Source organism: Oncorhynchus mykiss, chromosome 23, assembly GCF_057628025.1.
Source record: "Oncorhynchus mykiss isolate SJ-2025 chromosome 23, ASM5762802v1, whole genome shotgun sequence".
In the NCBI taxonomy this organism is placed as follows: domain Eukaryota; kingdom Metazoa; phylum Chordata; class Actinopteri; order Salmoniformes; family Salmonidae; genus Oncorhynchus; species Oncorhynchus mykiss.
Window position 1 is genome coordinate 64452848 of NC_143044.1, and position 14928 is coordinate 64467775.

General features: G+C 46.5%; 1 protein-coding gene across 50 annotated transcripts in view; it reads left to right on the top strand.

Moving 5' to 3' along the window:
* ank3b (ankyrin 3b) overlaps positions 1 to 14928 on the top strand; it is a 294436-nt gene that overhangs the window by 120042 nt on the left and 159466 nt on the right. For all 50 annotated transcript variants that reach the window (XM_090217947.1, XM_090217950.1, XM_090217933.1 and 47 more), the window contains 3 exons: positions 7073 to 7174; positions 8865 to 8963; positions 10582 to 10680. In XM_090217947.1, coding sequence (XP_090074073.1) covers positions 7073 to 7174; positions 8865 to 8963; positions 10582 to 10680 — 300 coding nt within the window. The remainder of the gene's footprint in view (positions 1 to 7072; positions 7175 to 8864; positions 8964 to 10581; positions 10681 to 14928) is intronic.

Sequence of the window (14928 nt, forward strand, 5' to 3'; positions counted from 1 at the left end):
GCTGAAACGTTAGGGTCCATGCTTTATGTGGTCTGTTCTCATTATTCTCTAGCTACCTGCTGAAACATTAGGGTCCATGCTTTATGTGGTCTGATCTCATTATCCTCTAGCTACCCGCTGAATCGTTAGGGTTCATGCTTTATGTGGTCTGATCTCATTATCCTCTAGCTATCCGCTGAAACGTTAGGGTCCACGCTTTATGTGGTCTGATCTCATTAACCTCTAGCTACCCGCTGAAACATTAGGGTCCATGCTTTATGTGGTCTGATCTCATTATTCTCTAGCTACCTGCTTGTATCGTTAAGGTCCATGCTTTATGTGGTCTGATCTCATTATCCTCTAGCTACCTGCTGAAACGTTAGGATCCATGCTTTATGTGGTCTGTTCTCATTATTCTCTAGCTTCCCGCTGAATCGGTAGGTCCATGCTTTATGTGGTCTGATCTCATTATCCTCTAGCTACCTGCTGAAACGTTAGGGTTCATGCTTTATGTGGTCTGATCTCATTATCCTCTAGCTACCCGCTGAAACGTTATGGTCCATGCTTTATGTGGTCTGATCTCATTATTCTCTAGCTACCTGCTGAAACGTTAGGGTCCATGCTTTATGTGGTCTGATCTCATTATCCTCTAGCTACCCGCTGAATCGTTAGGGTCCATGCTTTATGTGGTCTGTTCTCATTATTCTCTAGCTACCTGCTGAAACGTTAGGATCCATGCTTTATGTGGTCTGATCTCATTATTCTCTAGCAGCTATTCTCTAGCATTTCAGCAGTCTGATGGCTTGGGGGTAGAAGCTGTTCATCACTCTAATGGCTTGGGGGTAGAAGCTGTTCAGCGGTCTAATGGCTTGGGGGTAGAAGCTGTTCATCACTCTAATGGCTTGGGGGTAGAAGCTGTTCAGCAGTCTGATGGCTTGGGGGTAGAAGCTGTTCATCAGTCTAATGGCTTGGGGGTAGAAGCTGTTCATCACTCTAATGGCTTGGGGGTAGAAGCTGTTCATCAATCTAATGGCTTGGGGGTAGAAGCTGTTCAGCAGTCGTATGGCTTGGGGGTAGAAGCTGTTCATCAGTCTAATGGCTTGGGGGTAGAAGCTGTTCAGCAGTCTAATGGCTTGGGGGTAGAAGCTGTTCAGCAGTCTAATGGCTTGGGGGTAGAAGCTGTTCATCAGTCTAATGGCTTGGGGGTAGAAGCTGTTCAGCAGTCTGATGGCTTGGGGGTAGAAGCTGTTCAGCAGTCTAATGGCTTGGGGGTAGAAGCTGTTCAGCAGTCGTATGGCTTGGGGGTAGAAGCTGTTCAGCAGTCTAATGGCTTGGGGGTAGAAGCTGTTCAGCAGTCTGATGGCCTTGGGGGTAGAAACTGTTCAGCAGTCTAATGACTTGGGGGTAGAAGCTGTTCAGCAGTCTGATGGCTTGGGGGTAGAAGCTGTTCAGCAGTCTAATGGCTTGGGGGTAGAAGCTGTACAGCAGTCTTATTGCTTGGGGGTAGAAGCTGTTCAGCAGTCTAATGGCTTGGGGGTAGAAGCTGTTCAGCAGTCTGATGGCCTTGGGGGTAGAAACTGTTCAGCAGTCTGATGGCTTGGGGGTAGAAGCTGTTCATCAGTCTAATGGCTTGGGGGTAGAAGCTGTTCATCACTCTAATGGCTTGGGGGTAGAAGCTGTTCATCAATCTAATGGCTTGGGGGTAGAAGCTGTTCAGCAGTCGTATGGCTTGGGGGTAGAAGCTGTTCATCAGTCTAATGGCTTGGGGGTAGAAGCTGTTCAGCAGTCTAATGGCTTGGGGGTAGAAGCTGTTCAGCAGTCTAATGGCTTGGGGGTAGAAGCTGTTCATCAGTCTAATGGCTTGGGGGTAGAAGCTGTTCAGCAGTCTGATGGCTTGAGGGTAGAAGCTGTTCAGCAGTCTAATGGCTTGGGGGTAGAAGCTGTTCAGCAGTCGTATGGCTTGGGGGTAGAAGCTGTTCAGCAGTCTAATGGCTTGGGGGTAGAAGCTGTACAGCAGTCTTATTGCTTGGGGGTAGAAGCTGTTCAGCAGTCTAATGGCTTGGGGGTAGAAGCTGTTCAGCAGTCGTATGGCTTGGGGGTAGAAGCTGTTCAGCAGTCTAATGGCTTGGGGGTAGAAGCTGTACAGCAGTCTTATTGCTTGGGGGTAGAAGCTGTTCAGCAGTCTAATGGCTTGGGGGTAGAAGCTGTTCAGCAGTCTGATGGCCTTGGGGGTAGAAACTGTTCAGCAGTCTAATGACTTGGGGGTAGAAGCTGTTCAGCAGTCTGATGGCTTGGGGGTAGAAGCTGTTCATCAGTCTAATGGCTTGGGGGTAGAAGCTGTTCATCAGTCTAATGGCTTGGAGCATTTTGGTCCCAGACTTGGTGCTCCAGGACCGCTCCACATGGCAGGAGATGTTGAGCTTCATCGACTGTCTGTTTCTTGTTGGAGTATTCCATGAAAGGAACATAGTCTGTGGTAGATTGTGAAATGCGGCATCTTTTTTCTTGAGAAGTCTTTGGCGGGGAGACAGATGCTGTGGGATTATTTCTCCAGGGAGGCTCTACATATCTCCACATCACACTGTTTGTTCTAGAAAGAACAGGTGTTAAACAGATTGACCTCAGAGACAGCCCTGTGAGGAGGGAGGACCCAAGGAGAATACCATTAGACAAAGACGGGGGGGATTACCCAAGGAGCATACATTCTACAGACAACCTCCTCAAGTGTAACATTCTACAGACAACCTCCTCAACTTTAACATTCTACAGAGACAGTAACCTCCTCTAGTTTAACATTCTACAGAGACAATAACCTCCTCTAGTTTAACATTTTACAGAGACAGTAACCTCCTCTAGTTTAACATTCTACAGAGACAGTAACCTCCTCTAGTTTAACATTCTACAGACAACCTCCTCAACTTTAACATTCTACAGAGACAGTAACCTCCTCTAGTTTAACATTCTACAGACAACCTCCTCAACTTTAACATTCTACAGAGACAGTCACCTCCTCTAGTTTAACATTCTCCAGAGACATTAACCTCCTCTAGTTTAACATTTTACAGAGACAATAACCTCCTCTAGTTTAACATTCTACAGAGACAGTAACCTCCTCTAGTTTAACATTATACAGAGACAGTAACCTCCTCTAGTTTAACATTATACAGAGACAGTAACCTCCTCTAGTTTGTGCTGTGTAATCTCATGAAGCATTCTGGGGTCTCAGCTATATTTATCAGCCATCAGCTTCAGACTGCAGACGCTCAGGCAGTGGGGGGGCATGTGTGTGCAGACTGCCTGCTGCCTGTGATGTGTGTGGTGTGTGTGTGTGTGTTTGTGTGACTAGGGTGTGTCAGGATCAGAAATCTTTACTACACTACGGCACTGCACCAAGATCAGATCAAAGAGACACACCTTTCAGCCCAGATATTACTATCTGTTTACAGGCCAGATATTACTGTCTGTTTACAGGCCAGATATTACTGTTTACAGGCCAGATATTACTGTCTGTTTACAGCCCAGATATTACTGTCTGTTTACAGGCCAGATATTACTGTCTGTTTACAGGCCAGATATTACTGTCTGTTTACAGGCCAGATATTACTGTCTGTTTACAGCCCATATATTACTGTTTACAGCCCAGATATTACTGTCTGTTTACAGGCCAGATATTACTGTTTACAGCCCAGATATTACTGTTTACAGCCCAGATATTACTGTTTACAGCCCAGATATTAATGTCTGTTTACAGCCCAGATATTACTGTTTACAGCCCAGATATTACTGTCTGTTTACAGCCCAGATAGGTAGATAGGGGTAGAAGCTGTTCATCAGTCTAATGGCTTGGAGCATTTTGGTCCCAGACTTGGTGCTCCAGGACCGCTCCACATGGCAGGAGCCCAGATATTACCATCTGTTTACAGCCCAGATATTACTGTCTGTTTACAGCCCAGATATTACTGTTTACAGCCCAGATATTACTGTCTGTTTACAGCCCAGATATTACTGTCTGTTTACAGCCCAGATATTACCATCTGTTTACAGCCCAGATATTACCATCTGTTTACAGCCCAGATATTACTGTCTGTTTACAGCCCAGATATTACCATCTGTTTACAGCCCAGATATTACTGTCCGTTTACAGCCCAGATATTACTGTTTACAGCCCAGATATTACTGCCTGTTTACAGGCCAGATATTACTGTTTACAGCCCAGATGTTACTGTTTACAGGCCAGATATTACTGTTTACAGCCCAGATATTAATGTCTGTTTACAGCCCAGATATTACTGTCTACAGCCCAGATATTACTGTCTATTTACAGCCCAGATATTACTGTTTACAGCCCATATATTACTGTCTGTTTACAGCCCAGATATTACTGTTTACAGTCCAGATATTACTGTTTACAACCCAGATATTACTGTCTGTTTACAGCCCAGATATTACTATCTGTTTACAGCCCAGATATTACTGTTTACAGCCCAGATATTACTGTCTGTTTACAGCCCAGATATTACTGTCTGTTTACAGCCCAGATATTACTGTCTGTTTACAGCCCAGATATTACCATCTGTTTACAGCCCAGATATTACCATCTGTTTACAGCCCAGATATTACTGTCTGTTTACAGCCCAGATATTACCATCTGTTTACAGCCCAGATATTACTGTCCGTTTACAGCCCAGATATTACTGTTTACAGCCCAGATATTACTGCCTGTTTACAGGCCAGATATTACTGTTTACAGCCCAGATGTTACTGTTTACAGGCCAGATATTACTGTTTACAGCCCATATATTACTGTCTGTTTACAGCCCAGATATGACTGTTTACAGCCCAGATATTACTGTTTACAGCCCAGATATTACTGTTTACAGCCCAGATATTACTGTCTGTTTACAGCCCAGATATTACTGTTTACAGCCCAGATATTACTGTCTGTTTACAGCCCAGATATTACTGTCTGTTAACAGCCCAGCTATGACTGTTTACAGCCCAGATATTACTGTTTACAGCCCAGATATTACTGTTTACAGCCCAGATATTACTGTCTGTTTACAGCCCAGATATTACTGTTTACAGCCCAGATATTACTGTCTGTTTACAGCCCAGATATTACTGTCTGTTTACAGCCCAGATATTACTGTCTGTTTACAGCCCAGATATTACTGTTTACAGCCCAGATATTACTGTCTGTTTACAGCCCAGATATTACTGTCTGTTTACAGCCCAGATATTACTGTCTGTTTACAGCCCAGATATTACTGTCTGTTTACAGCCCAGATATTACTGTTTACAGCTCAGATATTACTGTCTGTTTACAGCCCAGATATTACTGTCTGTTAACAGCCCAGATATGACTGTTTACAGCCCAGATATTACTGTTTACAACCCAGATATTACTGTTTACAGCCCAGATATTACTGTCTGTTTACAGCCCAGATATTACTGTTTACAGCCCAGATATTACTGTCTGTTTACAGCCCAGATATTACTGTCTGTTTACAGCCCAGATATTACTGTCTGTTTACAGCCCAGATATTACTGTTTACAGCCCAGATATTACTGTCTGTTTACAGCCCAGATATTACTGTCTGTTTACAGCCCAGATATTACTGTCTGTTTACAGCCCAGATATTACTGTCTGTTTACAGCCCAGATATTACTGTCTGTTTATAGCCCAGATATTACTGTCTGTTTACAGCCCAGATATTACTGATATTCTCCATAACAACACTCAGTAATCTGCTGTATCTGCACAATGCTAATCATATAGCCTATCTATCAGACAAACAGTGCACAGGGCCAGCTATAACGTTGGCATGGCATCTGTCTTTCTCTGTCTGTCTCCCTGGCAGGTAACCGAGGTACTGTATAAAAGCAGCAGGGACTACTGCCTGTTAATCAGCAGGGACTACTGCCTTTTGATCAGGGACTACTGTCTGTTGATCAGCAGGGACTACTGCCTGTTAATCAGCAGGGACTACTGCCTTTTGATCAGGGACTACTGTCTGTTGATCAGCAGGGACTACTGTCTGTTAATCAGCAGGGACTACTGCCTGTTAATCAGCAAAGACTAATGCCTGTTAATCAGGGACTACTGTCTGTTGATAAGCAGGAACTACTTACTGTCTGTTGATCAGGGACTCCTGTCTGTTGATCAGGGACTACTGTCTGTTGATCAGGAACTACTGTCTGTTGATCAGGGACTACTGTCTGTTAATCAGCAGGAACTACTGCCTGTTAATCAGGCATGGAGTACTGTCTGTTAATCAGGAACTACTGTCTGTTAATCGGGGACTACTGTCTGTTAATCAGGGACTCCTGTCTGTTAATCAGAGACTACTGTCTGTTAATAGGCAGGGACTACTGCCTGTTAATCAGGGACTACTGTCTGTTAATCAGGGAGTATGGCCTGTTAATCAGGGACTACTGTCTGTTATTCAGCAGGGACTACTGCCTGTTAATCAGGGACTACTGTATGTTAATCAGGGACTATTGCCTGTTAATCAGGGACTACTTACTGTCTGTTGATCAGCAGGGACTACTGTCTGTTATTCAGCAGGGACTACTGCCTGTTAATCAGGGAGTACTGTCTGTTAATCAGGGACTACTGTCTGTTAATCAGGGACTACTGTATGTTAATCAGGGACTATTGCCTGTTAATCAGGGACTACTTACTGTCTGTTGATCAGCAGGGAGTACTGGTTGTTAATCAGGGACTACTGTCTGTTGATCAGGGACTACTGTCGGTTGATCAGGGACTACTGTCGGTTGACCAGGAACTACTGTCTGTTGATCAGCAGGGACCATTGTATGTTATGCAAGGACTACTGTCTGTTATACATGATGTACTAACTGTCGTTTGTGTGTGTGTGTGTGTGTGTGTGTGTGTGTGTGTGTGTGTGTGTGTGTGTGTGTGTGTGTGTGTGTGTGTGTGTGTGTGTGTGTGTGTGTGTGTGTGTGTGTGTGTGTGTGTGTGTGTGTGTGTGTGTGTGTGTGTGTGTGTGTGTTTGACTGCAGTATACATGGGTACTAATGTTTTGTCCAGTCAGTGTAGATCATAACCTAGGTGATCTCTGTGTTACAGATTGACAGTAATGCCAGTTACTTGAGAGCAGCCCGGGCAGGGAACCTAGAGAAGGCTTTGGATTACCTGAAGACTGGGGTCGAAATCAACATCTGTAACCAGGTTAGTCCCTAACCATGACCCCTGACCCCTATAACCTAACTATTTAGACTGGGGTCGAAATCAACATCTGTAACCAGGTTAGTTCCTAACCATGACCCCTGAACCCTATAACCTAACTATCTAGACTGGGGTCGAAATCAACATCTGTAACCAGGTTAGTCCCTAACCATGACTCCTGACCCCTATAACCTAACTATCTAGACTGAGGTCGAAATCAACATCTGTAGCCAGGTTAGTCCCTAACCATGACCCCTGACCCCTATAACCTAACTATCTAGACTGGGGTCGAAATCAACATCTGTAACCAGGTTAGTCCCTAACCATGACCCCTATAACCTAACTATCTAGACTGGGGTCGAAATCAACATCTGTAACCAGGTTAGTCCCTAACCATGACCCATGACCCATATAACCTAACTATCTAGACTGGGGTCGAAATCAACATCTGTAACCAGGTTAGTCCCTAACCATGACCCCTGACCCCTATAACCTAACTATCTAGACTGGGGTTGAAATCAACATCTGTAAACAGGTTAGTCCCTAACCATGACCCCTGACCCCTATAACCTAACTATCTAGACTGGGGTCGAAATCAACATCTGTAACCAGGTTAGTCCCTAACCATAACCCCTGACCCCTATAACCTAACTATCTAGGCTGGGGTCGAAATCAACATCTGTAACCAGGTTAGTCCCTAACCATGACCCCTGACCCATATAACCTAACTATCTAGACTGGGGTCGAAATCAACATCTGTAACCAGGTTTGTCCCTAACCATGACCCCTGACCCCTATAACCTAACTATCTAGACTGGGGTCGAAATCAACATCTGTAACCAGGTTAGTCCCTAACCATGACCCCTGACCCCTATAACCTAACTATCTAGACTGGGGTCGAAATCAACATCTGTAACCAGGTTAGTCCCTAACCATGACCCCTGACCCCTATAACCTAACTACCTAGACTGGGGTCGAAATCAACATCTGTAACCAGGTTAGTCCCTAACCATGACCCCTGACCCCTATAACCTAACTATCTAGACTGGGGTCGAAATCAACATCTGTAACCAGGTTTGTCCCTAACTATGACCCCTGACCCCTATAACCTAACTATCTAGACTGGGGTCGAAATCAACATCTGTAACCAGGTTAGTCCCTAACCATGATCCATGACCCCTAACCATTTAGACTGGGGTCGAAATCAACATCTTTAACCCAGACAGTCCCTATCCATGACCCCTAAGCTCTGACCACTTTAAAAAAATGTTTTTAAATGTAACCTTTATTTAACTAGGCAAGTCAGTTAAGAACTAATTCTTATTTACAATGACTGCCTACGGGGGAACAGTGGGTTAACTGCCTTGTTCAGGGGCTGAACGACAGATTTGAACCTTATCAGCTCGAGGATTTGATCCAGCAACCTTTTTGTTACTGGCCAAACGCTCTAACACTAAGCTCTGAACCCTGAGCCCTAAGCTCTGACCCCTAACCCCTAAGCTCTGACCACTAACCTTAACCCAACCAGGTCAGATAGACAACTCCCTCAGCTTTCTTTGGAAATCACCTCAGTGAAACCAAGCCCCTAAGCTACATGAGTTATTGGTAAATGTTAGTTCTGATATTGAGAATCAATAGCTCCTGATGTGTCTGGGTTCACCTCTATCTCCCTGTATTCTCTGTCCTGCTGTAGAATGGCCTCAACGCCCTCCATCTGGCCTCTAAAGAGGGCCATGCCGAGGTGGTCACACAACTCATCAAGCTGGGAGCCAATGTGGACGCCTCAACTAAGGTTAGCCCCGCCCCTCTCCTCCTCTGAGAAGATAAATAATAAGATAGGAGGAGCCCTGACTGGTAGCCTATAGGGAGGAGCCTGACTGGTAGCCTATAGGGAGGATGGAGGGAGGAGTCTGACAGGTCACCTATAGGGAGGAGTTATAGGGAGGAGCGTGACTGGTAGCCTATAGGGAGGATGGAGGGAGGAGTCTGACAGGTCACCTATAGGGAGGAGTTATAGGGATTGCGCTACATAGAGAATAGGATGCCATTTGGGATGTAGAATGTGTCTATGTTGTTGACAACACAGTTAATTGGCCTATCATAGAGCTGAGTTAAAGCTGTGACATCATATGAATGGGCCTATCAGAGAGCTGTGACATCATATTTATTGGAACTACCCATCCCGGATCCGGGAGAATTGTCATCAACTACACTAATTAGCATAGCGCAACGGTAAAGAAATATTACTAGAAAATATTAATATTCATGAAATCACAATTGAAATATAGCCTAGCATAGCACTATGTCCAGCTAGCAGCAGGAAGCTCGGTCATGAAAATCAGAAAAGCAATTAAATTAACCGTTTACCTTTGATGATCTTCGGATGTTTTCACTGACGAGACTCCCAGTTAGACAGCAAATGTTCCTTTTGTTCCATAAAGATTATTTTTATACCCAAAATACCTCCTTTTGTTGGTCACGTTATGTTGAGAAATCCACCGGATTTCACGACAACGCTGTGATATCCATAATATCGACAGAAACATGGCAAACGTTTTTTATAATCAATCTCCAAGGTGTTTTTCAAATATCTATTCGATAATATATCAACCGGGACAATTGGCTTTTCACTAGGAGCGAGAGGAAAAATGACTACCTCTGTCTTTTACGCAAGAATCACTCTGAGAGCCCTCAGCTGGCCACTTAAGCAATGTAGTCGTTTACGCTCATTCTTCAAAATAAAGGCCTGAAACTACGTCTAAAGGCTGTAGACACCTTAGGGAAGCCACAGAAAAGGGAATCTGGTTGATATCCCTTTCAATGGGAGATAGGGATGCATAGAAAGACAGGGGTTTCAAAATAAGAGTCACTTCCTGATTGGATTTTTCTCAGGATTTCGTCTGCAATATCAGTTCTGTTATACTCACAGACAATATTTTTACAGTTTTGGAAACTTTAGAGTGTTTTCTATCCTAAGCTGTCAATTATATGCATACTCTAGCATCTGGTCCTGAGAAATAGGCGGTTTACTTTGGGAACGTTATTTTTCCAAAAATAAAAATAGCGCCCCCTAGTTTCAAGAGGTTTTAATGGGCCTATCAGAGAGCTAAGAGAGAGCTGTGACATCATATTAATGGGCCTATCAGAGAGCTTAGAGAGAGCTGTGACATCATATTAATGGGCCTATCAGAGAGCTGATAAAGAGCTGTGACATGTTACTGGGCCCATCAGAGCAGAGAGCTGAGAGAACTGTGCCATTATATTAATGGGTCTATCAGAGCAGAGAGTCGGCAGTACCATGCTGTCTCAGTCTATCAGAGCAGAGAGCCGGCAATACCGAGCCGGCAGTACCGCTCACTCACGCACTCACTCACTCACTCACTCACTCACCCCTCCCTGTGTCTTTCCAGAAAGGGAACACAGCTCTCCACATAGCGTCTCTGGCTGGTCAGGTGGATGTAGTGAAGGAGCTGGTGACCAGCGGAGCTAACATCAACGCACAATCTCAGGTGAGTCTAGGACCGCCCCCTTTAGACACACCCACAGTCTCAGGTGAGTCTAGGACCTCCCCCTTTAGACACACCCACAGTCTCAGGTGAGTCTAGGACCGCCCCCTTTAGACACACCCACAGTCTCAGGTGAGTCTAGGACCTCCCCTTTTAGACACACCCACAGTCTCAGGTGAGTCTAAGACCACCCCCTTTAGACACACTCACAGTCTCAGGTGAGTCTAGGACCTCTCCCTTTAGACACACCCACAGTCTCAGGTGAGTCTTGGACCTCTCCCTTTAGACACACCCACAGTCTCAGGTGAGTCTAGAACCTCTCCCTTTAGACACACCCACAGTCTCAGGTGAGTCTAAGACCATCCCCTTTAGACACACCCACAGTCTCAGGTGAGTCTTGGACCTCTCCCTTTAGACACACCCACAGTCTCAGGTGAGTCTAGGACCTCTCCCTTTAGACACACCCACAGTCTCAGGTGAGTCTAGGACCTCTCCCTTTAGACACACCCACAGCTGCATACTGTAAATAACAGATGTAGACTAACAGTAAAATGCTTATGGGCCTTTCCCAACAATGCAGAGGAAAATAATAGAAAAATTATAACATGAGGAATAAAGACGCAATGAGTAACGATATCTTGGCTATATACACCGGGTATTATTACTGAGTCTATCTGCAATGGTACGAGGTAATTGAGGTAGAATGTACATATGAGTAGTGGTAAAGTGACTAGGCAGCAGGACAGATAATAAGCAGTAGCAGCGTATGCGATGAGTCAAAAGAGTTCATGCAAAGGGGGTCAATGCAGATAGTCCGGACAGCTATTTAGTTAGCTATTTAACTAACTATTTAGCGATCATAGTCTGCTGCTGGAAAAATGTATGTGTTATGGCTTTACACCCCCTGCTAATTTGTGGATAAAGAGTTACCTGCCTAACAGAACACAGAGGGTGTTCTTTAATGGAAGCCTCTCCAACATAATCCAACATAATCCCCAGGGAATTCCCCAGGGCAGCTGTCTAGGCCCCTTACTTTAAAAAATATTTACTAACGAAATGTCACTGGTTTGAGTAAAGCCAGTGTGTCTATGTATGTGGATGACTCAACCCTATTCACGTCAGCCACTACAGCGATTGAAATGACTTCCGATACTTAACAAAGAGCTGCAGTTTGAAATTGTTGCAACCCGTATTACCAGCCTATTCAACCTCTCTTTCGTATTTTCTGAGATTCCCAAAGATTGGAAAGCTGCCGCGGTCATCCCCCTCTTCAAAGGGGGAGACATTCTAGACCCAAACTGTTATAGACCTACAGTGGGGAGAACATGTATTTGATACACTGCCGATTTTGCAGGTTTTCCTACTTACAAAGTATGTAGAGGTCTGTCATGTTTTATCATAGGTACACTTCAACTGTGAGAGACGGAATCTAAAACAAAAATCCAGAAAATCATATTGTATGATTTTTAAGTAATTAATTTGGATTTTAGTGCATGACATAAGTATTTGATACATCAGAAAATAATAACTTAATATTTGGTATAGAAACCTTTGTTTGCAATTACAGAGATCATACGTTTCCTGTAGTTCTTGACCACGTTTGCACACACTGCAGCATTTTGGCCCACTCCTCCATACAGACCTTCTGCAGATCCTTCAGGTTTCGGGGCTGTCGCTGGACAATATGGACTTTCAGCTCCCTCCAAAGATTGTCTATTGGGTTCAGGTCTGGAGACTGGCTAGGCCACTCCAGGACCTTGAGATGCGTCTTACGGTGCCACTCCTTAGTTGCCCTGGCTGTGTGTTTCGGGTCGTTGTCATGCTGAAAGACCCAGCCATGACCCATCTTCAATGCTTTTACTGAGGGAAGGAGGTTGTTGGCCAAGATCTCGCGATACATGGCCCCATTCATCCTCCCCTCAATACGGTGCAGTTGTCCTGTCCCCTTTGCAGAAAAGCATCCCCAAAGAATGATGTTTTCACCTCCATGCTTCACGGTTGGGATGGTGTTCTTGGGGTTGTACTCATCCTTCTTCTTCCTCCAAACACGGCGAGTGGAGTTTAGACCAAAAGGCTCTACTTTTGTCTCATCAGACCACATGACCTTCTCCCATTCCTCCTCTGGATCATCCAGATGGTCATTGGCAAACTTCAGACGAGCCTGGACATGCGCTGGCTTGAGCATGGGGACCTTGCGTGCGCTGCAGGTTTTTAATCTATGACGGCGTAGTGTGTTACTAATGGTTTTCTTTGAGACTGTGGTCCAGGCTCTCTTCAGGTCATTGACCAGGTCCTGCCGTGTAGTTCTGGGCTGATCCCTCACCTTCCATGATCATTGTAATGCTCCGGGTGTCGTGGGTGTGGAGTCAAACGCAGGAGACAGAGAGTGCAATGCTGTGCTTTTTAATTGCACCAACGCAACTGGGTGCTCACAATAATAACGGTCCCAAACACGGGGAATAAAAAATGTACAACTGAAAAATGCACGACCAGGAACTAACACGTTCCTCTACTACAGAGCCGAAGGTTACAATGATTAATCCCGCACAACAAACAGGCGGGCCGGCTGGTGCTGGTGCTACCAATCAACATACAATCAACATACATACAAACAGGTGCTACCAATCAACATACAAGGAGGGGGAGGAAAGACAATCAGTGGCAGCTAATAGGCCGGTGACCATTACCGCCGAGCGCCACCCGACCGGGAAGGGAAGCCACCCTCGGTCGGACTCGTGACAGTACCCCCCCCCCCCCTGACGCGCGGCTCCCGCAGCGCGCCGACACTGACCTCGAGGTCGCCCCGGAGGACGAGGTGCAGGGCGATCCGGATGGAGGCGATGGAAATCCCTCAACATGGATGGATCCAAGATGTCCCCCACCGGTACCCTGCACCTCTCCTCCGGACCGTACCACTCCCAGTCCACGAGGTACTGCAGGCCCCTCACCCGGCGTCTTGAGTCCAGAATGGCCCGGATCGTATACGCCGGGGACCCCTCGATGTCCAGAGGGGGGGGAGGGACCTCCGGCACCTCACTGTCCTGCAGGGGACCAGCTACCACCGGCCTGAGGAGAGACACATGAAACGAGGGGTTAATACGATAATAGGAAGGGAGTTGTAATCGATAACACACCTCGTTTATTCTCTTCAGGACTTTAAAGGGCCCTACACACTGCGGACCCAGCTTCCGGCAGGGCAAGCGGAGGGGTAGGTTTCGGGTCGAGAGCCAGACCCTGTCCCCCGGTACAAACACGGGGGCCTCACTGCGGTGGAGGTCAGCACTCCTCTTCTGCCGTCCACTCGCTTGTTGTAGAGATTCCTGGACGGCCCTCCAGGTCTCCTTGGAGCGCTGTACCCATTCCTCCATCGCAGGAGCCTCGGTCTGGCTCGGATGCCATGGTGCCTGGACCGGCTGGTACCCCAACACACACTGAAAACGGGACACGTTAGTAGAGGAGTGGCGTAGTGAGTTCTGGGCCATTTCCGCCCAGGGAATGTATCGTGCCCACTCCCCTGGCCGATCCTGGCAATATGACCGCAGAAACCTACCCACCGCCTGGTTCACTCTCTCCACCTGCATATTACTCTCGGGGTGATAACCGGAGGTCAGGCTGACAGAGACCCCCAAACGTTCCATGAAGGCCCTCCAGACCCGGGACGTGAATTGGGGGCCCCGATCAGAAACGATGTCCTCCGGCACCCCGTAGTGCCGAAAGACATGGGTGAATAATGCCTCCGCAGTCTGTAGGGCTGTAGGGATACCGGGCAACGGGAGGAGACGGCAGGACTTAGAGAACCGATCCACAATCACTAGAACCGTGGTGTTCCCCTGAGACGGCGGAAGATCGGTCAGGAAATCTACGAATAGATGTGACCATGGCCGTTGTGGAACGGGGAGGGGTTGTAACTTCCCTCTAGGAAGGTGCCTAGGAGCCTTACTCTGGGCGCACACCGAACAGGAGGAGACATAACCCTTAACGTCCTTTGCCAAAGTAGGCCACCAATACCTCCCCCGAAGGCTCCCCACTGTCCTTGTCACCCCAGGGTGACCCGAGGAGGGTAGGACGTGAGCCCACCGAATCAGTTTGTCCCGAACACAAAACGGCACGTACTTACGCCCCGCCGGACACTGAGGAGGCGCGGGTTCCGCCCGTAACGCCCGCTCAATGTCCGAGTCCACCTCCCATACCACTGGTGCTACCAATTTAGAGGCGGGAAGGATGGGAGTAGGTTCGGTGGACCCATCCTCC